The 26,378-nt window shown below is 38.7% G+C and overlaps 1 protein-coding gene across 1 annotated transcript; it reads right to left on the reverse strand.

The window, feature by feature from the left end:
• Positions 1–420: 420 nt before the first annotated feature.
• LOC139714205 (centrosomal protein of 104 kDa-like) lies at positions 421–24,601 on the reverse strand. The gene is made up of 19 exons (XM_071625920.1): positions 24,397–24,601; positions 23,408–23,489; positions 22,318–22,456; positions 20,924–21,111; positions 20,046–20,155; positions 19,513–19,568; positions 18,655–18,810; positions 17,335–17,364; positions 13,779–13,969; positions 12,569–12,743; positions 10,716–10,883; positions 9,851–9,985; positions 8,680–8,870; positions 8,016–8,253; positions 6,696–6,843; positions 4,840–5,024; positions 3,457–3,595; positions 2,505–2,639; positions 421–872 (listed from the first exon to the last, which is right to left on the reverse strand). The coding sequence occupies exons 1-19, from the start codon at positions 24,599–24,601 to the stop codon at positions 421–423; spliced, it is 3,123 nt and encodes a 1,040-aa protein (XP_071482021.1).
• Between the last annotated feature and the right edge of the window lie 1,777 nt (positions 24,602–26,378).

Genomic DNA, 26,378 nt, shown 5'->3' on the forward strand with positions numbered 1-26,378 from the left:
TGTGCGAGTCATAAAAAAAAAAACCCAGGACTTTAATTTTTTTTTTTTTTCGGCCACCAAATTTTTCTCTCGGGCCAGAAAAAATTTGAAATTGATGATTTTGGTGGCCCCACTGGGCTACCAAAAAAAAAAGTTAGTGTGGAACCCTGCCATTACTATGAGACATTCTCGATTTTTGCATGTTGTTGTTGTTATTACGTGCCGCATAACCCGTACCTAATCACATATTTTGGATACAGGAAATGCTGAGCTCTTCCAAAATGTGAAAATTTTATTTCATAATGGATACATACAGATAGACAGATAGAATAGAGCCAAAAATGCACTAAACGATTCAGCTATAATTGACGGGCCATGCAGTGGAAGAGGCTGTAGTCAACCTTTGAACCGTTCAGATATTGCAAAGAGAATTGCTCAGATTTACTTAGCTCTGGACGTCTTTCCACCGCCTTTGGGCTTGTCCCTCTTTTCCCTCTGTCTAGGCTTGGCTGCAGCCTCGGACTTGTCCTTGCTGCTGACCTCTGACCCCTTGTCTTTGCTACTGACCTCTGACCCCTTGTCCCTGCTGCTGACCTCTGACCTATCTTTACTGTGGGCCCTTGACCTGTCTTTGCTGCGGGGTTCTGACTTGTCTTTGCCGCTGACCTCTGACCCCTTGTCCTTGCTGCTGACCTCTGACCTGTCTTTGCTGTGGGCCCTTGACTTGTCTTTGCCACTGACCTCTGACCCCTTGTCCTTGCTGCTGACCTCTGACCTGTCTTTACTGTGGGCCCTTGACCTGTCTTTGCTGCGGGGCTCTGACTTGTCTTTTCTGCTGGCCTCCGACTTGGCTTTGCTGCTGCGTCCCACTGCATCACTCTTGGCAGCTTTGGCTGTCGTGGAAGAGGGCAAAGGATGGGGACAAAGCAATGAAATATTTAACCCCTAAAGCTTTCACACACTTTGCTGCAAACTGTCAAGTTTAACTTTGTTTGTTTATTGTTATTGCATCACCCCCCCCCCCCCCCCCCCCCCCCCTCAACACCTTGGGACTGGCAGTTTTCATTATATCTAAATTTTATTATAACCGAACAAATAAATAATAAAGATACATAGAGCGGATGATATTGCGGCAAGAATTTTTACTTCATTGTAACCAGAGTTTTGTTATAACCCTGTTAATTATAACAGAAGTGCACTGTATGTCACATTTTGTTGCTGAGGCAAACCCATTGAGGTTATAATGACACAACAGTCTCACACAATAATGGCTAGCATGATGAAATATGGATTTATGGGATTACTTGCAGGGCCGGCAGAGCGTTTTCAAAAGTGGGGGGGGTGGGGGGGGGGGGGGGGGGCAGCACTTCTGGGTTTCATGAGCTAACAAGCAAAAAAAAAAAAAACCTTACCATGCTCATATTCAAGATATCTATCTATTTCTCTTTAGTGCCACTTACATACATTGTTTCCGGGTTAAAAAAAGTGGGGAGGGGCCCAAAGTGATGACACCTTGTGTACGGTATTTCTTTGCATGGTGCACAAAAAGTGTGGGGGGGGGGGACCGAGGGCCCCCGGCCCCAACGGTTCCGCCAGCCATGACTTGAACCTGATTCATTGACAGATTCAGGATATCTGATTTGACTGGCCAAGAGGAGTTCGAAAATGCACTGATTAGTAATTCAAGTACAGAAAGGTTTATCGGAAATCCTCCAAATAGCAAGACAAAAACTGCCCTTTTACTTCTGAACAGAACTGGCAATTTTTCATCTCATGATCTGACTTCCTTTTTTTTTTAATGTTAAATAGCAATCATTAACATTAAGAGGTAATATCATCATAAGCTTACTCATTTGCATATTCACATCAACTGCTAGAGAACTGTTTTGCAAAAATTCTCGACCCTTTAAGATTAAACAACTTCTGTTACTTTAACCTGATTTTGATAAAATGCTTTTGTTGTGCTTGTAGATTGTTTGTCTTTATAGTTATTTCTGGTCCAGAATTGATCTTTACAAGGATAGCCAGAGTGTACAAGTCCAGATTTTACACCAAGACCCTAAACTACCCGATTATTATCCTAAGTAAGATATATAATGTAGGGTGCATTATGAATATAATGATTGATACTTTCATTTTCTGCAACAACTATGGTAAAAGATATTCGTTTGTCAGATGTTCTCTGGAGTGTGTCATGCATATACTGTTTTGTTTTTTTAACAATTGTTATTTATGTATATCTCTTGTATGTATGTAAAGCTGGTGGAAGGCACATTTCAACATACTTATTTGTGGACAATTCAATTCAGTGCAGTTCAATTCAATTCAATTCAATTCAATTCTATTCAATTCAATTCAATTCAATTCAATTCATTCAATTCAATTCAATTCAATTCTATTCTATTCTACTCAATTTAATTCAATTCAATTCAATTCAAATTCAATTCAATTCAATTCAATTCAATCCAACTCAGTTCAAATTCAATTCCTTTCAATTCAATTCAATTCAATTCCATTCCGCTCACCTCGTTTGAGGGCCTGCTCCCTCCTCTTGCTAGCCTTGCATCCGTCCTTCCCCATGAGGTGTTTCTTCCAGCTCTCCTCACCCTGAGGGATGTTGGAGTGGCAGAGGGGGCAGCGGGCACTCCCAGCCTTAGCAGCTGTAAGATGTAAAAGGAAGGGGCATGGTTACATTGGGGGGTTTTCTAAGAGGGGAATTCCATCTTGACAGCTGCTCACATTTACCAACTGCAAAGTAGTGATTTGTTGAATGGTGGCAAATTATAACTTGAACACATACACATACAAAAACACATATTTTTACATACATAATTCAGTAGGTTGACAATCAATTTGTATTTGATATGACTGTCACTGTTTTCTCATTTTCCTTATCTTTCCTTCATAATCAGAAGAGTCCCCCTTTCTTTTTCTTTCTGGCAGGGGGTATAGTGGTCCAATGCTTCAGCTACACTTTCATGACTGATACTGAAATCAGCTTAGAAAAGTCACACAATCTGCCAATTTAACTTGTCATTGTTACTGTTACCTCCAGGGTACTGTAGACAATTCATATTGGCATGCCTCACAGGGTATTATTACAACCAATAACAGCATGATCCTCAAGACATCTACAAGATCTGCTAGGACCTCAAGTCAAACATATCCATCCCATCATTTCCAGTAAATTCTCATTTCACAAATTTTGATAATGGTTTGATTCACATGTTTTATACAGACATTATATCTGCAAAAAGCCCTTTGTCACCCACATATCAAGTTTGATCAAAATTAGGAAAACTGCCGTGTGTGCTGCTTTCAGGTATGAATTGAAACTTGAGAGACCTTTTGACGCAAAATTTTTCAAAAAAAAACAATCAACAAAGTGCACATAAAACCTGTGCCAGTCAAGCACAGGATCCAGCGGATGACTACAATGGGACTTAAATAGCCAATGAAAGGGAACGATCCACTTACGTTGGCATAACTTCTCAGACACGTATTTGTCGATCTCCGCCTTGCTGTGCGTTTCCGAGCAGCGAGGGCACTTTGCAAACTCCGTCCTCTGCTCACACTCCGTCAGGAGGTGGTCCGTCAGACCCGACACCTCCACCACCTGCAAAACAGGTCAAAGGTGAAACACACACACACACACATACAAACACAGACACACAAAAGACAATATAAGATGAACAAGTTAAATATGTAAGCCCCGAGGTTTGTGACAAATGCATGATGTGTCCTGCACTTCGTTTGATTGAAGTACAACATACTGCTGGGTGAAAACACACAAACATGTTTTAAGAATCCAGAAATATCATTTTCATGTGACATACAGCAGCCCCATCACCTACAAGATATTGAAATAATACACACAGATATATCTATTTATGTCATTTTTTTTATGTCAAACAATACACAAAGCAACTGGTGAGAAGTTTAATAAAAGAAACACTGAGTAAAACGAAAGCACACCCATAAGAGTTTAGAGCTGAGAATACTGCATATAGGTTTATATGCTTCAAGGTTAAAACATGGTACTTGTAAGATTTGAAGCATTACATGTGTACATCGGATTGAAAGACTGCATAAAGTGTACCAAACCTTCACTAATCAGAAAAGAATATGTGACACTGAATTTTGTCAATTTGACAAAGAAACAGCATCATCAGTCTTCTATGATGTGTTGCCAACTTAAGATTCAGTCATACACCTACAATCAAGAGGATTTGAAAATTTTGTAACTTATACAAAAACATGAACAACAAGAAAGGATTTAATTAAAAGAGTTCAGGTCTCTTTACTCTTTCTCCCATAACACTTACAATGAGAAGTTAAAATTTATGCCTAAAGATGCATCATAAAACTATGTTTCTTGGACGTGACGAGTTAAATGGGCATTCCAGATGATTTTCATAATGTCACATCATGTCGTACATAAATCTACAGCTCCATGTATAGATTTGTGGAATTTATTGTGGTCCTTGAGCAGAGAAACCAGTACTCTGAAAAATCTTAAACAAAGTACGCTGAGTGTTGATGACATAAGAGCCTCACATATTTCAGAAATGTAGCAGTGATGTAATTCCATTACAATACCACTTGCTTAACAAGTTCACCTGTGTATAATCTATATGCATCCCTTCTTCTTTTGTTCTGCTTCCTTGAGCCCCGACTCAAGCATTCTTATGGTGAGGCTGCCATGTCATCATCCTTGTTCATTGCAATTTGTTATAAATTTTCAGAACATTCTTATCCTTCATCCCAATCACTATAAATTCTGAAACTCTGTACTAACTAATTTATTGTTGTTCAAATGTAAAAGTCTGAAATTCATCTGGAGGTCAAGGGGTCACTGACCTGCTTGCAGGACTGGCATTTGGTCAGCATCGGGCAGTAGCGCCAGTAGTGCATGTCCAACCCTTCCTCCTTGAACTTAGGGTCCTTCTCCAAGCAGAAGATGCACTGCTGGTCCATGTCTTCCCCAAACTCGGACTGGTCGGCGATGCTCGGGGCGCGGGGCGGGATCTTCTTGTTCGTGGGCGCTGCAATGGGAAGTAGATAGTGAATGCAGGTCTATGGTTGAGGAATTGAGGAGCTTGGGAACTTTGTGGTGATTTTATCTTTGCCATGTTAGTTTTTTTGGTCATGTGTAAAATGTGTTTAAATTTGTTTGTGCTGTTTATAGTGTGTTACATAATTCTCATCTCTACTTCGATGATAACCCCGTCTTGCAAGTCTCCAGATTTCTCGGATGTCTCATACGATGTCATCATCTCTCAATTTTCTATTGACCATATACAAATCTTGGCAAAAACTTCAATTTTTCTGTAAAAAAGTGTAAAACTTAACATAATTCCTCACTGAATAACTTCAAAAATAATGATCAGTGAGATATGCGAGCATTTGAGACAGGGATGTGCATTATTTGTAACTGCATTTGAACAGTATCAACAACAACAAGAAATGAACATTTCAAAATTTGTGTCCAAGTTACAGTATAACGGCAAGGCGTGAGGCGATGACATCATCGGCTCACTCATTTCCATCAATATTCAGAAAATATTCAATGAACATTTATCTTCACTTAACAATTTCATCACTTTTCTATATTTCATTGAATTTTTGATCAAACTTTCACTCAGATTGTGTTCATAAATGTTATTCTTTCATTTCTGACAAGTGTTTCACATGTCTGGATTTCTCCTTTAAATATGAAAACATATTCACGAAAACTTTGCACACAACTTACCTTTAAGGCCACCATTGTCTTTTTCGGCTTCCTTCCTTTCATCTTTCTCTTCTTCCTTGTCCTTTTCTTTTCCTTTCCTCTTATCTTTGCCTTTTCCTTTGTCTTTTCCATCTCCTTTCTCCTTTCCTCTTTCCTTTCCTTTCTCCTTCCCTCTCGGCTTCTCTTCTTCTGCTTCAGGGGGCTGCAATCCAGGATAAATATCGATTAACAAATTTTTGTCACTGTCATGGAGATTAAACGATGAATTCACCAATATATACAATGTACATGTGGATTGAACGAATGCTGAAATATCAGTAGAACACATCAGTGATAGTTTGAGGAAAATCTGACAATCCATTAAAAAGTCATGAATCTTTTAACTTACTGCACAGTCACTTCTGGATTAGAAGACTACTGCAGTGTATGATGTCACTTGCATAGAAAATATGAGGGAAATAAACAGAGAATTCCACAAAATTTTATTTTTTGAAAAAAAAAATAAGGTACACATTCCCTTGACTTGTTACTGACATAGGTTTAGGGAAATATCATTCCCGTTGCCTTCTGAAAGGGGCAGGTGAAGTGCTCTTTTATTACGCGAGAAAAGTAGAAATATATCAAATTTCCTTAAAGTTTACATTTTCTTTATATTGTTCTACGCAAGTTATATCACAAGACATAGTTAAGTCTTTTCATCCTCAATGGCGGCATTAAAACTTCAAATATAGGATATGTATACTGGATATATTAGATACATGATGTTTGATATTGGATATTGCATATTGTATAACATATTTGATATAGGATAATGAATATTTAGGCTATCGGATATTGGATGTGGGATATTAGCTATTGGATATTGGATATTGGATATTGCACACTGTATATTCGATATTGGACATTGCACACTGTATACTGGATATTGCATACTGTATGTAAGATACTGAATATTTGGCACTGGTCTGTATTAAAACAAAATTACGTAAACTAAACTGAAGTAAAATGCGGGGATTTACCAGTTTTCCTGCAGCCTGGGCCGCCGCCCTGAGCTCTGCCAGCTGTGACTGAAGTTCGTCGATCTCCGCCTTCTTGGCTTTCTTGCTGTTCTCTTTAGCTGCCTTGGCCTGAGCCTAGGATGCATTAAGAGCAGAAACATGGTGACATTAGGGAATGGTTACATGCCCCATCTTTGACTTGAACCTACTTGGGCATTGGTATGCAAAGAGCTGCACTAGACTGTAGCAAAAAGGGAACAGCCACCAGTCTCTCCTGGGCCTAGGATGTATTGAGGGAAAGAACATGGTGGTGACCTTAGAGAATGGTTACATGCCCTGTCTCTGACTTCACCTTACCTGGGCACTGGTACACACAGAGTTGCATTAGACTGCAGCTAAGTGGGAACAGCCACAAGTCTCTGCAAGATTCTTGGAAGCTTAACAAAGTCAAAATCTCCTCTAAGCAAAGATGCAGTGAAAGACTCGATAACATTTGCATGGGTCACTGACATTTGGTTTGATGTTCCCATGGCCATTCTAGACCAGCAGGTGCAGCTGATCACATCTTAAAAAGATACAGCGACATACTTATTCACATTTAACAGCAATTCTCTAAATGACTGATTCTTTGTCATCTATTGTCAAAGCACCCTTGAATTTGCAAATTTGCAAGGAGTCATGTCTTGTACACACTGTACTTAAAAAGACAGAGCAGCAGCATAGTAATATTCGTTTGGAATTTCTTTTTGTTCTCGTAATCTTATCATACCCTTGTAGTTACTACACTCATCACTAATTCTAAATTCAAATCGCATTTCTTTAGAAGATTAAAATTCATGTATCTCTCTCTCTCTCTCTCTCTAACAAATTGGCAAATTTGTGTAAATTTCTTTCCAATTTGTTCCAGTTCTGTGTAATCATTCTCCATTATAATATATGCAGTGAAATTCAGTTTAGCCAGTCTTTGGATGAACAGACAATTTCTGCAGTAATCTGCTCTCCCCCCCCCCCCCCAATCCTGATGGATCAGGGTTAGAGTTGACAAAATGCATGTTACCAGACAAAACTACAGCAGTCGCAGTCAAAGATCTCCCAAGCAAGGCAGGGCTATATTACTACTACCCAGACCGGAGGTAAATCATAATAATGTGAGTGGTGTCCTTTGACTCTATTACTATTATGCTGTCAACGATACTTGGAATGCAAATGGCGACTACTGCAATAATGAGGCCATAGGTGTTTGCTGTGGATCAAAACAGAGCGAGGGCGCCCCTCAGGTTCTTCACATACATATAACTTTCACACACCTTCAGTTCAGCTCTGGTCGGCTTCCCGTCGATCTTGTTGAGGCCGTCGAAGATGCGGGCATAGAGCGGGTTCTTGAACGTGGCGGGTCTGTCCTCCGGCGGCAGGTGGTCCTTGACATCTGACCCCTTGACCTTGTAGAGTTCAAAGATCAGGTTGATAGCAGCCTCCCTCACCGCCCCTGACGTGTGCTCCAGGGCATGGTTGGCAAATTTCATGACGCTCGATGTCGTCATACCACTGTGAAAGATATATTGAATATCGGCTAGTAAAAATTGTCTTTGGTAAAAGAATAAATTGCTGCAATGGCCCTATTAATGCCAAGCATGAATCATCAGAATATTGCAGGTGAAAGATATGAGCAATTCATGGTGTATACTGTAATTGAAAGAGAGTTTATCACTGGTACACCAACAAAGAACTTGGAAGACATACTAAAATTTTCTTATCATCCTGAATGGTAATGATTTAATGATTTGTAGGATCATAGTTATCCACATATAACAACAAAGGCTCCTAACATAATGTACAGCACATTAAACATATTAGGTGATTTTGGTAATATGAATCCTATTATCAGTCCAGACAGAAAAGTGTATTAGTGGAGACTACATCACTGACCACTATCATTTTGAACAAGACAAACGAAAAACGAGAATAAGTTACCTGTGCCTTTCCAGTCCTATTTCGCGCATGAGCCGCTCCACGATCTCGACCCTGGTGACGGCAATCTTGGCCTGGCTGTTAGTCTTGAATGGGGTCTGGCACTGGGTGGGGATCGAGTGCAGGGGCCGCACGTCGGGAAATGTGGCCATCTCGATGATGAAGTCGATGTCCGTGGCAATCAGCTTGCCATTCTGTTAGAAGGAGGGGCACATGCAATTATTACAGCATGACTTATTATCATATGAAGCTTTGCTTGCATTAAAGGGACACCCTGCTCTGTTTGCATTAAAGAGACACACCCCTCTGTTAAAATTAAAGAAAAACAAAACACTATGTTCACACTCACATACATGCCATCAAATTAACTTTGATGACTAAAGATATCAAAGACACAAAACACTCTGTTCACACTCATATACAACATGCCACTGCATGTTAAAATCAACTTTGATGACTAAAACAAATTCAAAGAAATGTGGTACTTAAAATTTGAATGAATTTATGCAAAGTGCAAGAATGTTACAGAATCATGATATTTCACATGTTTTCAAAAGATACTGATGTTGATAACAAATAAACATTACATGAAGTATGACTGAAATTGCCTCACAAGTCCCTTTTTGTGTTCCATTGTTTTGCTTTGTTTGTTTCAATTTTGCTTCGTAAACTAAGAGACTCCAACTCTCCCGCTTTCGACGGGAGATCTCCCGCCGAAAGCCCATTTTTGTAGAATCTCCCGTTCTCCCGCTTGAGATTTAATTTCTTCTGCTTGAAATGATTTCTTAACAATTTTCATTGTATGTTGAAAAATAAGCCTTAAATAGCGCGAGAGAGCATCTCGAACCCGAGACCGCAAGGGACTTTGCGCTTGTGATGTGCGATTCGCGCACATCAAGTTGGAGTCTCCCGTTTGCTATGGGTTTCAGGCGGGAGAATCTCCAGATCAGAAGGTTCTTGGGGTTGGAGTCTCTGTAAACTATTCAGTACAGGCATGATTATGAAACATTTCCATACTGGACAGTCACCACGTGTTGCTAATCATTTGATTAACATAATGAAAAGATCACTGTCAGTATGTACAAATGCAGAGGCAAGAAATGAAAAAGTGAAGTACCTTTTGTGTTGTCTTATACAAAAAAGAAAAAAATAGAAGGAAATTACACTGACTTACAGTATCACCAATCCGGGACATGAGTTCTGGGAAGATCTTGTCGACAGCCTGTGATGTCTCGTTCTTTCCTAGTTTGTGCTTTGGGATGAATTCCATGAAGGTGTAGCGGGTGAGGTCCACCGCTGAGTTAAATACCTGAGATTAGAAAGCATGTAAACGGTAAATCAGGAGAAGCAGAAGAAAAAAATGAAGAAAAAGAGAGTTCCGAGGATTGTCTCAGGCCACTTCCTAATTTTGGGTATATGAGCCCTGCCCTAGCCCCACCACCACCTCCCAAAAAAAAGTAAAGAAGCCTCATGATGAGGCCTTCTCTTGTTGCAGAATTATTGCGTCAAATGTTGGGGGGGGGGGGGGCTGATTCTACATCCTGGCCCTTTTAGGGTTAAATTTCCAAAAAGTACAAAAAGACAGGGATAACAAATGAGATGAAGACAATGGCAACAAAACAGTCAACCATCATAGATAAAAGGAAGAAAGTTAAAAGGACAATCTGGGGAAAAACAGGGTCTACCAGAGAAAATGATGGAAAGGCGAAGATAAAATAAAAGTGCTATTCCAGCAGAAATATACTACTGTAAAAGTGGACACTTTGGCGTGGTGGAATTTTTTTTTTTTTTTAATTTCGCAAGACGTGAAACTAGTGTGCAAATGAAAATAGGCAAAGATTTTACATGTTTTTAAGTTCCACTAGTTAATGTCTTGATTGGGCAGAATTAAAAACATGCAAAATTTATCTTACCTGGCTGAGTGCAAAAAAAAAAAATTAAATAAAATAAAAATCACGCAAAAATATCTTGTCCATTCCACTTTTACAGTAAGCAAAGCTGAGTCATGCAGGCAATGGAGAAAGAAACTTGAAACTTACTGAAAAGACTTTATCCTTGAGGCCCTTGGAGGCCAGGAAGATGGCGGATCGGAGCATGGTGCGTAGATCCTCCCTCTCCTTCCCTTCGTCGTCTGTCTCCATGAGGGTCCGCACTTCGTTGAACCCTTCTTCCCGTAACGCCCAACTCTTGGAGTAAGCCTTTAACACCTGAAAGGCAGGGGGTCAAAGCAGTCATCCATCACTTTTCATATATGGGTATTTATCCTTACCAATTTAACTCTCTGATAGATTTCTCCACTGCGACAAGAGAATTACATCATTGTGCTTCAAACACTTTGTATTCCTCTCCACATTCCTTCTCCAGCTCTTTAACACTTTCTGTGCTAGTGAGTCAAATGTGCACAAATTTCATACATATAACAAACAGACAGAAAATTACTGTAACAGACAGAAAATTACTGTGGCATACAGAGGGTTAACCCATTGAGGATGAGTCCTGAGTATACTCGGACAGGCGTCTAGGGGAAATGCGTGTTGTAGCAAAATCAGCCCATCGTCAACGGGTTAATTTTTGTATTCATGATACCAACGCAAAACTGAAATTATTTTGTTACTTTGCTCTGTTTCCTCGAAACGTACACCGAAATTCTCCTCTCTCGCTCCTTTACACTCTCTACTCTCAAGTTATGCTGAATGGCATTACTATAACACTGAAATTTATGACTGTGCTACATATCCCTTTATATTGCTATACATTTCTCGCACTTCTTTTTCATCTTTTGTTGTGGACGTACAAAATTATCAAGGGTTATTTCCTATTAGGGGTCTCATGTCATTACTCTAAAATGCACTAGAAATGTTCTCTGAAAGCCTGCAATTTCAGCATGTTCTTTGGATAATGTAAAGGGTGCATTTTGAAAAAAAATACATTATGTAGTATTTAATGTATAACAATAAGTAGATGAAATTTACCAGCATTTTTCTTTGTGTCCCTGTCATTGCAGTCTTCTCCATAATGTCATCATCATCACTATTTTGTGCACAATTATTAGTTTGCAGGCACAAACCCTTGTTGGTCGTATTAGGAGTCTGCACATGCCAAGACTAATACACGCACCACTGCACTGCAGCCTCTCCCAACAAGGGGAGGTTGGGAGAAGGTACAACACAGGGCCTATGGGACAGTGCCGAAGTGGTGCATATACTGAGTAGTAGTCTTGGCGCAGATTCCTTTACGACCAACAAGGGTTTGTGCCTGCAAACTACACAATTATCACCATTTTATCCTTGCATGTATTATGCAGAAGGGCATTGAATTTATGACTGATTCCGGTGGTAAGTAAATAACCATAACATAATTGTATGTATCAAATTTACAATCAATTCCAATTCAATACAAAACAGTACCCTGACAGTTGATGATGGAAGATTCTGCCACAACATTTAGGGTTAAGTGATTATCAGCATTGGTTTGTCTATTTGCAAAATAACTCAAAAAGTTGTGAATGGATTTGAATGAAACTTGCACTAAGAGTTGATAATGACACAAGGAGCAAATCATTAAGTTTTGGTAGTGATTCAGTAGATTTTATGGATTTTTGAAGGATCTGTTTAATCTTTCTGCAGACAGGGACAATGAACTTGGGATTTCAAGCTGCACGTATCTGAGGTTTGCATACACGCTCTATAAAGCATGTGCTCTGCTCGGGCGAGGCACCATGTACATGTAGCTGAAAGCTGATGACATAAACAAAAGGCTTCTATATTGTGAAATTAGCCGATTTTCAGCATGCATGTATAGCAATGGGTGGAAATGAGCCACTTGGTGGAGGTCTGCGCTCTCAGAGTGCTTCTCTTGTTATTGATGAGAAGAGATGCTAGGAGTTTCTCACCTTGTCCCTGCCAAAGACCTCAGAGGATGTGTCCAGCTCTCTCACATTCTTCATGTTGGCCTGGGTGTTCGACTGGCCCAAGGTCCCACCCCCTCCGGTCTCCTCATCGGCGGTGTGGTCTACCTCCGGCTCCTCCACTGGGGGAAGCTGTGGCTCAGGATCCACTCGGGGAGAACTATAGGGTAAGGGGGAAGGGGTAAACAAGAGCCCCATGAGAATTAACGATCACCCTAACTTCTGTTAGAAGACAAGTCCACCTTCATGTGGATTCAGTGAATGCAGCAATATTAGCAGAACACATCAGGGAAAGTTTGGGGAAAATTAGAAAATCCACTCAAAAGTTATGAATTTTTGAAGTTTCTGCGCAGTCACTGCTGGATGAGAAGTCTACTACAGTTTGTGATGTCACATGCATAGAATGAGATATAACGAAAATATAAAGAGAATTTCACAAAATTTAATTTTTTGAAAAATGAACACATCACCTCGGCTTGTCACTGACGTATGTTAAGAGTAATTTTATTCCCCCTGCCTTCTGAAAGAGGCCTATCAAGTTAACTTTTAATATGTGAGAAAAGAGAAATTATGTTAAATTGTCTTTATATTTTCTTTATATCATTCTACACGACATCACAAGCTGTAGCAGTCTTCTCATCCTGCGATTGCCACACTGAAACTTCAAAATTCATAACTTTTGAATGGATTGTCCCATTTTCCTCAAACTTTCACTGATGTGTTCTATTAATATTGATGCATTTTCTCAATTCACAATTATGTGAAGGTGAACTTGTCCTTTAATTTGACGGAGAAAAACTCCCTGTGGTAATGTTTGATGGCTCTCAGCCTTTATGCACCAACCAACATGAAATGGAGGTCCCGTGTGTGAGAGAGTCACAACTCATGCATGTAAAAGATCCCGCTTCATTCATTCATTCATTGCAAAGAGAAGGGTGTTTAACCCAGTGAAGTGGACCCGCCTCACATCCAACTGGACCCCATGGAAGACCAGCGTAAGCGCAGCTGAATATGGGCTATCTGGCCATCTTCTCAGATGGAAAATGATACAAAAATAACAAAAACAAACAAAAAAATGAATAAACAAACAAACAAGCAAACCACTATGCCTCAAATACAAAAAAAATTACCAAAAAATAGAGAGAAAAGGAAAACTTTACAGCTGATTGGTTCCTGTGGCTACGGCTACACTCACTTTTTAAGGGTGGGCAGCGGTCGGTCGTCGGCATTGTACATGAATGACACCTTGGGAGCCAGCGGTGGGGATGAATCCCTGGGACTCGGCTTTGGTTTGCCCTGCTCGGGCGTCAGCGGCTTCCCGACCGCATCGATCTCCTCCTGCCGCGGTGAAAGGTGCTTAGGTGCGACGATTGGGGTCACCTCGGGCTGAAGGTGGAATGTGCGAGTTGATATGATGATGTCTTTCATGAAACGAGTTAGGGAATTCTTGCAATTTGATTGGTCAATTACAATGTTAAGATGTCTTACTGACTGCACTCATAGTTTCCTTTCAGTTATGCCATTTTCCATAACCATGCAACTTGTAATTGAGTATATGAATATAAGAACGACCCAAGTCCATGGAAGACCATTTCGAGTAAACTAAAAAAAACTTTATATCTTTTTTATTTGTCCAATAATATTCTATTTAACTGTGATGGGAAGGCAACATTGTATATACAAATCAAAACATATATTATTATGACAATTAACATTTACATTATTTGTGGAGAGGCCATTTTGTGTGGTGGACTTGGGTCGTTCTTTGATTCATATACATGATATTCTGCTATAGACATGAGAGAAGGATGAGAGAGGGCGCTATTATATGAATGTAAGAATGACCCAAGTCCTTCATTCTTAGACTAATATAAGATTTAACTCATTCATTTCAGGCACTTCCGGGGGTAATAAGGATTTATCATTTATACACAAGATGAGTCCTTGCATAAGCCACAAGTTCCCATGTTACACTGAATTTGGCCAAAAATTGGACTTGGGTCGTTCTTATATTCCGGTCTTCAATTACCAGACACATGATTTTTCAATGCAGCCCATAAAATACAGTCAGTTCAAAATTTAACCATGTTTTTTAGGAATATTTGATCCATTTTATACTAGAAATGTCGCTATGGCAACTGGTATGCCTCCGCCATAATGCATGGTTCTCCAAATAGTACAATGTCTTGGCAATGTGTGATGACAGTTTCACATAATTGGCAAAATATTAAAATGACGGGTTTGTCACAAATGTGTTGAATGTTCACTTTCATTGAACTAGGTATAATTGAATGATTGGCAATATTGTTTAAGAGTGCAGGTATTTGGGGATTTTTACTTGACTTTTGACCCTCTCATAAGTTTATGCATTAAGTAATTTTCTAAGTATGGAGAATGATGCCTCCGGCACCACTTCGTGGCGGAGGCATAAAAAGTGTAACTTCAGTATCAAATAGTAAAATTTTTAGCATTTTCACCTTGACCTTTGACCCCTGACCTTGGACTAATGACCCCATATTTCCTACATAATCACTGCCAGTCAGTACATGCATTTGTACTAAGTTCCATGAAGATACCCTGAACCATTTGCGAGATATGGAGAAAAAAGTGAAACTTTCATATTTTCACTTGACCTTTGACCTTTGACCCCCAAACTCTCATGACCTCAAACTCTCCCTGAAGAATTTATTTAGCAGTACATGTATACACTAAGTTTCACGAAAATACCTTCAGGCATTGCATAGATATGGGGGAAATAGTGAAATTTTGAGTATTTGACCTTGAACTTTTGACCTTTGACCTTGAGCATGTGCACCCAACAGTTGACAAGCACAACTTCGCCCACTCAGTCATATACACGCCAAATTTCATTAGGATACCTCAAACGGCTTTTTAGCTATGCTGTCCACAAAATTGATTACGGATGGAAGGACAGACGGACGGACAATTCGAAAACATAATGCCTCCCGCGACACTTCGTGGCGGAGGCATAAAAACCGACTCAAAGGTGAGTGAGTGGAATTGTGTGCAAGCAGTACATCTAACCCACCTGAACCTACAAGTCATTTGTATACAATAAAATTACAGACAACAATACATTTGTATGCTCACTTTAAAATCCTGTGGGGGGTGGGATAAAAAGAGAGTACAGGCAGTTATTTGTCAAATGAATATTTACAGTTTACTTTTTTGTAAATGCAGAATGTACACTATGTACACGTATCATTTAATCTACTTGTACATGTATGGATACATATCTATACATGATAGTTGTAACTGTCAACTTCAAACTATCACATGTCAAATAGTTTTGGCTCCAAAATTGAGCAAGTTTGAAAATAATGATAGAGTGCAGCTTATATTTGTGACAAATAAAACCAAACAGCTAATATGATGGCAATATTTGACTAAATGAGGAAGCATTTGCATGAATATTTTACTAAATGTTATACAGCAGTTCATTCAAACAACACAGAAATGTTCAGTACAAATACTGGTAAATATTTCACAAATGAACAAGTATTATTCACCACAGTATAATATTGGAAAAGCAGCAAAAGCTTCCAGAAGATGGGGTCCCGTATTCAGATGCTTTATGACCTCTGATTAGGTCATACATTACAATGGAGAGTTGCTGAGTGTTATACACTTACTGTTATGATGCCTCACGTGAATACTTATCACGTTATAGCGATTTAGTTGGTATCATGTTACAGTGCATGTGTGCAAAGCAAATGGGTGTTGTTTTCAGTGTACAAAATAATTAGGCATTTTATCATCATTTACTTAGTGCAAATAACTGAAAACATTGCAGGCACATAACTGAAAACATTGCAGGCACATTTAAAGGACAAGTTCACCTTCATAAACATAAGGATTGAGAGAATGTAGCAATATTAGTAGAACACATCATTGAAAGTTTGAGGAAAATCGGACAATCCGTTCAAAAGTTATGAATTTTTGAAGTTTTTGTGCAGTAACCGCTGGATGAGAAGACTACTGCAGTGTGTGAAAAACTTAGATGTCACATGCGTACAACAATATAAGGAAAATATAAAGAGAATTTCACAAAATTTCATCTTATGAAAAGAGTACACATTCCCCCGACTCGTTACCGACAAATGTTATGGGTAATATTATTCCCCCTGCCTTTAGAAAGAGGCAAGTCAAGTGCTCTTTCATTATGCGAAAAAAGTGAAAATATGTTGAATTTTCTTTATATTTTCTTTATACTGTTGTACGCAATGACTCACAAGCTGTAGTAGTCTCCTCATCCAGCGGTTCCAAAACAGAAATTTTAAAAATTCATAACTTTTGCATCGATTGTCCAATTTTCCTCAAACTTTCACTGATGTGTTCTACTAATATTGTTGCATTCTCTCAATCCTTATGTTTATGAAGGTGAACTTGTCCTTTAATTTGTCGCACCAGTGGTCAACTTTTAGTTACACATAACAGTACATTACAAACACAGGACGGAAAGATGTAATGGTTAGCTGGTGAATTGCTTTGGCTGGAAACTCAGGATAAATACAAGAAATGCATGTCAAGCTTTTTCTGTTAGTCCACTTCATATTCAACATGTTTGTGGTAACTTTGTTTCTTCATTGCATTTGTTTCACACAGTACACGACTGGTTCAAGCTCACTGTCATCATTTGGGGGGGGGGGGGGGGGGGGGGTGGATAAATATTGTTAGTATGCCATGATATCCTGATGCCCTTATAATACAAACAGGATCAGAAAACTTACAGTGGTAATCTTTGGTGGCCAAACTAGGGACTGAGGCATGTAAGAAATAAAGGAAGGTTGACATGTGTATCACACATGCTTCATAAAGCATATTGCTTAAAAAAAAATAATAATAATGAAATACAAATACAGCTAACTTCATAGGAAGTCATAGGTCAGGGAAGTCAAAGCAAATGGAAAAGATCAGTGAAATATTGTAAAACTAGCATGCAAAAAACAAACAAACAAACAAGTATGAAACCATAAAATACTAAATTCTGATACAACATATAACTATCAAAGCATGTCTACATCCTCCCGAGGATGTGAATTGAAAGAACGCACAGAGGGAAAGTGCAACAACATGACTCAAATCATATCAAGGCATATAAATGTCATTCAGGACTTCTATTGGTGTAGTATTTCTTTTTATTCCTTTATAGAAACTTCAGCAAGTCGCTGGGACTCATTTTTGAGTGTGTTTGACGAGAGCTAACAGCTAGTGCTCACAGAGGAGAAATAGCCATGGTTAAAATAATACCACAAACCATGGATATGTATCCATATGCTAATCTTTCAACCACACGCCACGTCACTCCTGCCCCTTTGATATTTTCAAGAATTTGCTTATTTGTATATAATTTTATCAAAGTACATGACAGTCATCAAAGTACATGACAGTCATAAAATAACGAGGAGCATTTGGACAACCAAGTTGTGCTCATTCTGACAAAATATTACAATTAACAGTAATTTTTCAAAAGTTATCTTACAAATGTGCTGTAAAATGTTGCTTGTTACATCTAGGGTGTGCTGTATCAACGCCTAATATGACCAGATCAACCTGTACTAATTACAATAATTTTTTTTCCCACATGGTTCTTTTATAAGCATCTTGAACTTTTATTCATCATCTATGGAATTTTTTTTACTATCCTTGTACACTACAATGAATTAGCATTTACTACTTACACAAGCATGGTTATGTAATCAAGGCCCCATTCATAAAACATGATAGGAGAACAACTCTTGCTGGAATGACAACTTCCCAAGTAGCAAAAGCCAATCAGGAAGCTTGATTCTTGCCATTACCATGACAATTGCCATTCCAGCAAGAGTTGCTATCATATTAACTTTTTTATGAAATGGGGCCAGGGCCCTGTTTTATCAAAAGATATAATTGATTATATATTTCCTTAACACACAGGCTGCTATATACTCATGATAGAAAGCAATTACATGTATACAATCAATTATAACTCTCTATAAAGTAGGGCCCAGGTGTTTTGCACCAATATCAGCTGACCACTATTTGCACCAATCAAGGGGCTGACCACTGACCTTGGTCATCTGCAGGAGGTCGTAGAGCTCCAGCTGTTTGTAGATCTGCAGCCGGTATTCGTCCATCTGAATCTTCTTGACCTTCGCCAGGTCGTAGTCCTCCGTTTCTATTGCCCGTCTCTTCTCCACTTCGTATCTCCCCAGCCTCTCTCCAACCTGAATGCAGGACAAGATCATCTTTGTAGCACTCGTTTGAATATACATGAACATTCTTCTCACAAAATATAATTACATAATCGAGTAATGTGCATTTTTATGCATACAACATGTAATACAAGAATAATATTTTATTTATTCATTTTTAATTGATATAAAAAACGACTGATCAGCAGTAGCAAGTAAAGGACTGAAAGGATCGGTATACAAATGAGAATATGAACAATAATCAAATACATGCACAGTGTACATACAAGTACATATGAAATAATAGCTTTGGAAACATAACACTTAAATGTCTTACAAAATGTGGAAATAATAGTACCACTACTATTTTATTACATTTGTACTACAAATATTACAATTATTACTAGCAGTGTAACTACTACTACTATTACTACAACTTCTTCTACTTCTACTACTAATACTACTAATGATATAACAACATTAGTCATTCAATCATAATCATCATCACCTTATTCATAATTGTGTAACATTAATGGGGGAAAAAATATTCTCACTACACCAAATCATATGACATTTCAGCACATGGCCTGTGAACAATCAGCTCTACAAAATATCATGACATGCTATGAATAGAGCAGACACACACACAAACAAAATAATGCAAGATTCAAGAACTGAATCGCTACAAGAGTTATGATGAATCAGCTAATTAGCTAACAGGCACACTAGGCATACCTTTTGCAGATCATTGATGGCATACTTCACTCTCTTGGCTAAATCAAACTGCTCTTCTGTAAAAACAACATCAGAAAATACAGAATTCAATGCTTTCAATTCATCAAAGTTATCTTCATCAAAACAAGAGGCAACATGGTGTCAAAATTTTAGAGTTAACACAAAAAAGCAAGCATCCAAACAAAGAAATATGTACTGACCACTTGACTGCAAATTGTAACTCCTGTCAAATTCACTCTACATTCATTCTTATAAGGCCATTTATAAAGTTGCGGGTGGGAGTGGGAAGGGGGGGAGGTACATATTCATCTACAGACCTGTGCAGAGACAAATGTATATAACAGGCGAAGGGGAGGGGGTTGACCCTCTGTAAATAGTACCACCATCTCATCATGCCATTGACATCCAAAGTTAAGGGGCTTAATCCCCACTCTGCTTTCATCAATGTTTACATCTAGCGTGATACGGTGTCTCTGTGCAACTGGGGACTGGACGTGGTATTATAATAATATCAAGTGTTTGGTTGGACTCACTGATGACCGCCTCGTTCTTCCTGGTGTCCAGTTTCCGGATGATGTTGGCCACCTCTGGGTCCTGGTACATGTCAAAGGCTAGGTCATCCATCGGCGAGATAAAGTCGGGTCTGACAGGCAGGACGTAAGCATACACACACACTCATACAAATTCTTAGACAGAATACAGAGCAAAGCAAGAACTAACCCTACAAATGAAAGTGCAGAATAGCATATTGTGATTTTAATACCCAAGAGTTGACTGAAATCATAAGCGTTATGAGTATATAGTATCACATTTGAATATCTGGCATTGCGCCCACAAATGCTGGTGCAGAATAACATATCATGCTTTGTCCAAGAGTAGATTTGAATAACAGGCATCATTCCTTTTCTCCTTATGTACGTGTAATGCAGCATCACATTTGAATGACCCCAGATCTTTATTTTTCCGAGTTCTGTCAAAGGGTAGTAAGAAATTGATATAATTTAGAGAATACAATGACTAGCTCTTAAAAGTTGGCTACAAATAAATACATTTGAGTGTTTCAATAATCAGTAGGTAAGGGCTGAAGAAGAACAACTTGGATATTCTGTGTTCTCAAGAGCATTCCCAAACAAAAACATTGGACTACCCTTCTTTTCCCCAACAGGTAATGTATCATAGGTATATATAGATTAATGAAAGGCAAAATCATCATGACATTATTATGAGCAATGTATTCTGGCTGAAACTTTGACTAACTTTTGGACAAATCACCCAAAGATAGAGAATGTTGGAAATTCAGTAAACAATTCCTCATCACACATTATGGGCACCTAAGAGTGCATGTGATATTAATGCTACTACAGAATTACTTCTGTAGAATAAAGTATTGCAGAGCAAAACAAGATCTTACTTGTTGACAGCACCAAGAACAGCGGGGGCCACTTCCCACTTACTCCCGTCCTCTACCTCATCCTTAAACTCCGTCCCAGGGGGCATGCTTTGGTTGATGACGTTATTCACGCGGGAGTTGGGGCCCTTCTTAACGTTGTTCTCGTTATCGACCTCATCGCCGATGATATTAACAGCAACCAGGCCAACCTTGTAAAAAAAAAAACCCGAACAACAACAACGCATAAAGAGGGGGCAGGGATGGATGTTTTTTATTCATATTCTTATGGATTTTATTTTTTACTTAACTGGAGGAAGAGACTGAGAATATCATAACCATGACTTCATGATGACATAAACAGATTATATTATTGCTTTCTTATGGCAATTATGAACAAATGGACACAAGTTTATCAAGACCCTTAAAGCTCAAAACTGTCTGAAACGTAAGTTATATTTAACACTTTCACAATACTGCTATTGTACATCAAAGGCTTGGAGATATTGCAAGAGAACAGCACAGAATTAGCATCAAAATGCATGGTTCTGACTACCAAATAGCTGAAAAGCAAACTGGTCCTCAATAAGTCCTTGGTCTGTAGTTTGGCAAGCATTTTTCTTTTTTTGTAATAACACAACATTTGGCAAATTATGCTGGTGATAGGTGGACTTAAGAATATCTTAGTATGCAATTTCATGATGTGTTGCTTGAAGGTTTGCATGGTGTTCAAGTAAATGAGGGAGAAAGGTTTGCGGTGACACCATGTGTATGTAGTCTGGATAAAGATTACATACACATTGTGTCACCGTAAACCTTTCTCCTTAATTTCATACATGTAAACATAAAAAGAGCATATTCTGGTTTGCATTCCATTGGCTTTATCTATTTTTTTTTTTTCATATTGTGGTAGATCATTGCATGCACATTTTGGCTACCCTTTAGAAGCTAATTTGTAACCACCCTACTTCCTCTCTTTGGGTGCGTTCGAGTGCTCTCCTAAAGCGACCTGTACCATACCGTACCCGCGCCAGAGGAGCGTTCGAACGCTCCTAAAGTGTACCATACCGTACTGTACCGAGCCAAAAGTGGACCACTTCCCGATGTGCTCCAAAAGCGTACCAAAGCGTACCAAAAGTTTGTTGTAAAGCATGCGTGTATCAAGCACATACGTCTCAATGCAAAAACATCATTCTCTTTGTTCGGGACAGCTGTAAGTAGTTCAAGCGAGAGGTGAATGACATTCTTGCTGTAAACAAGCGTGACCTTTTCTAAAAATAACTTGTGAGGCACGCTTTCTCCACAGAGCGCTCGAACGCACCAAAATTGGCATGGTACGGTACGGTACGCTTTAGTTCAGTTCGCTTTGGTTCGCTTTAGAGCGTTCGAACGCACCCTTGGATAGTTTTCTGGCCTACCTGGTTGTACATGTTGTACTTGTTGACATGGTTCTTGTAGATGACAAGTCTCAGGTACTTTCCAATGGCGTCCACGTGGACAGATTTCAGCTCACGGGCCTTGAACCCCGTTTTGGAGTTTTCCGAGAGTGTCACAAACCTGTGAGATAAAGAGGTAGATGATGAAGGCTTTATGAGTGCAGTACAGTAGTAGTGTAATATCTAGTAGAAACAGCACTTAAAGGGATTGTATAGTTTTGGTTGAGACCTAATTTCAAGTTTCTAAGTAACATTTTTTGGTGAGATAATGGGAAACCTCTTATGAAATATGAAAGAGCATGTAATTCTATGAGGTTTCAATGTTTATTTGATGAAAATTGGTTTTGAAATGGCTGAGATATATCTAAAAAAGAGCAATTCTAATAAAGTGTGGGACCCACACTTTATTACGATCGCTTTGTTTTACTTTGTTTTTGGATGTTTCAGTCATTCCAAACCCGATTTTCATCGAATAAAGTTTGAATTCCTCTTAAAATGGTATGCTCTGGACTACATCGTAAGTGTTTTCTTGGTATCTTGCAAAAATTTAAAAGCCCAATTCTCATCTCCACCAATACTGTACGCACCATCCCTTTAATCATTTACTGCCATTATCGTACTGAACATCTAAATTCACCTGTCACTGCTTCATTGCTATCTTATTTCTAATTGCATTTTGTTGCATAGTTTCATGTATTTCATGAGAATGAATATAAAAGTACCTCATGAATATGAGTGGTTAATAAAATACACACACACACACACACACACACACACACACACCAACAACACACACACAACACACACACGCACACACACAGTACAGATCAGACTATGGTGGAAAGAGAAGACAGTACTTTGGCTAGTCTACATCAAAGCTTTACTACTTTATAAATACTGCTACCAGCAAGCATGCAGACCTGCAGATATAATGCACATTTGCCTTCTAATATCAAACATGTGACTACGGATATGGTCGAATTTACATATGATTCAGATTTTAGATCAATGGGTCATCATGTAGATTTCATGATTGTAAATGTTTGCGATTTACCAAGTTTTCAAGTCTTACCCTAATCTCTTGTATCTCTGCCCACTCAAACTGCTGATATGATCTGGAGGCAGGCTTCCGATGAAGAACTCTATTTTTGTTGCTGTGGGAGGATTTACAAATGATACAATTGGTAATACATAACATTTAACCTGTAACTTGAAACTCTGCACAAAAGACAATCAAATCTCACTTTACATAACATTACAAAGGGCTCAGAGAAAACATACATTTTCCAAAATATACTAAAACGTTCTGAAGAAATTTCTATAATTTCTTCTTAAAGTGGAATCTCAATCATAAACAGACAGACCTCAGAGGAAACTCTAATAGCCGATTAACACAATTACACCACAAATCATCTTATCATTTTGAGCCATTCTTGTGTTTGCATTTCTTTTGAACAGAATTCAAAATACATAATTGAATATTCAGAACTTGTAACATCAAATCATGAGCTGCATATTCTGAAATAGCAAAGTCCATGTCTGTTTCTAACCGACGCAAATTGTGGATGAGACACAAAAGTGCTAGGTTTCACTCAACTTTGATACATGAGAGTTTGGCAAAAATTAATGTCAAAATTTAAACCAGTACAATAATATGTATTCCCACACATATAAAATACAATTAAATTAGACAGGAGCATACGACCTCAATCTTGATATTGATGTCCAAGAAGAGAAACTGATGTACAAATAAAACTTACATTTAAAACTTGTGAAATGAAATGTGTGGATGCCTTATAGATTTCAATCTTTCTGAAATTGTAAACTACACTAAGTCTTGTATTGCCTCTGGTCCTGTTTATGAATGCATCAACATATTGGAAACACTGCATGTGATGGTGAAAGTTGTGCAGGTTTAAATTCAAATAAAAATGGACTTCCTCTTTGGATAATTTATCCTTTTTTTATGTTATACTATCAAAATGACACTGAACAATCAACATCACTATCTTATAATCCACTATAGATCATATCAAATGTCTGTTCCTTTTTTCTACTCACGGATCAAAAACTGGTGAGCCAAAAGCTGCAGCTTCCTGATGCGCGTTTTCTCCTGCATGCGCAACACTATCTCTTGGGGAAAGAGGCAGAATCGACCTCCGACCCATCCCTTGACCAGCGGGTTGTGGATCTCCAGCTCTTTGCTGTTGTAGCCATCCTCCGTGCTGCTGGAGTACACGACTGTGAACGGAATCTTCCTCGGCATCGCTGCGCGTGGCGAGAGACGATTTGTCGCGACAACAAAAATTGATGTCCTGTGTGTCACTGTTGAGTCGGTAACTGACAGTGTTCACTCATTTACCAGATTTTCTTCTCCATGATGTACATATTGAAGGGGCTAAGCTGCCCCTCTATACCAGAATGCCATATCATGATAATCTTTAATAGACCAGAAAGCAGCAGAAGATGAGTACAAGCATGTACAATGTAATTGTCCTAAACTCCTGCTTGAGTCAGGTAAATTCCTCGTTGTCTAATGACTGGTCTTTGACGAAACGAACGTACATTAGGCAAAATGATCTCCAATGTATCAGTAAATCTTGAAAGGCAGGTGTATGCATGTAGAAACAAGTACAAATATGCTTTGCAGTGCAGATCTCCCTAAAAGTTAACCCATAGGATGAATCACAGAGATGGAGAAACTACGGATGACATGTTTCAGTGGCTGTTCGTGGGATGAGTAGGTTTCTGCTGCTACTCCAAAAGATCCATACAGGTTCCCGAGTAATGCTGAGAAGTTATTCGTATAGACTCTTGGCTTCAGGCATCTACATCAATAGAAGAAAATAAACATGACAATGATGCAGCATCAAAAAACATTCAATTCCCTCAAGAAAATTATTTCAAAGAGTATATAGCCGAATCAACAGCATCAAAACATAGCTAGAATGTCAACCATTGCATCTGTGGATCATTTGATCCAATTCACAACTGTGAGGCCATGCTTAGAAAGTCAATGTATGTCTAGTTAATTCTTGATCTAATCTAAACACATGAATTGTGTTTGTGTATGACAGCAGACACTCCTTTGTATTCTCCTTCAAAGAAACAACACCAAAAAACGCAACTGGGTAGTGTTACAGTAAATGCATGCTGAGAAGAAGCTGGCAGCACTTAAAGATAAACTACACAATTCCGACAAATTGTGGGGAAATTAATCAGATGCACCAGCATGACAAGGATCAACTTGCGTCGCCACCTTGTGCTCAAGCATTAGATCTTCATTATGGCATTCATTCACTGACACACTAGTCACAGCAAAGTGACTAGCAGTTAGCTGATTGTTATGTCCATTAACCCTAATCAGGCTGGGGGGGGGGGCAGAATCCGCCCCCCTCAACGTTTCGCGCAATATCTTCGCAGCACGATAAGCTCCCGCCACGATGTTTCATGACTTTTTTCTTTCAAGTATCGCGCAACTTTTGAGACCAATATTGTTGCGCCCGCGCGTACCGTTTTGACGTGACGCCCGTTCGAAAAAAATTTGTCAACCCCAAAATTGCTCCAAAACGTGATTTTGTGTACAAATCCAATGCAAATTGTGTTTTTTCAATTAATTCACATAAAAATTCATATCTTGACTTAGAATGGACGAAATTAATTTATTTTAGCATAATAAAGCTTCGAAAAATGTCTGTGACAAATTTTGGCCAAACTAGAAATGTCGCTATGGCGACTGGTATGCCTCCGCCATAATGCATGATTCTCCTAATAGGTCTATAGTACATGTGGACAATGTGTGATTACATTTTCACAAAATTGGCAAAATATTAAAATGACATGTTTGTCACAAATGTATTGAATGCTTACCTTCCTTGACCTATGTTTAATTGGATGAATAGGAGAGCATGTATTTGGGGATTTAAGAACTTTAACTTGACTTTGACCATTTCATAAGTTTATGCACTGAGTAATTTTCAAGGTATGGAGAAAAAGCGCAATTTCTGTATTGAACAGTAAATTGTTATCATTTTCATCTGGCC

The sequence above is a fragment of the Diadema antillarum genome, unplaced genomic scaffold (assembly GCF_040938485.1).
Source record: "Diadema antillarum isolate AM-2024a unplaced genomic scaffold, OU_Dant_1.0 seq00002191_RagTag, whole genome shotgun sequence".
Taxonomy (NCBI): Eukaryota; Metazoa; Echinodermata; class Echinoidea; order Diadematoida; family Diadematidae; genus Diadema; species Diadema antillarum.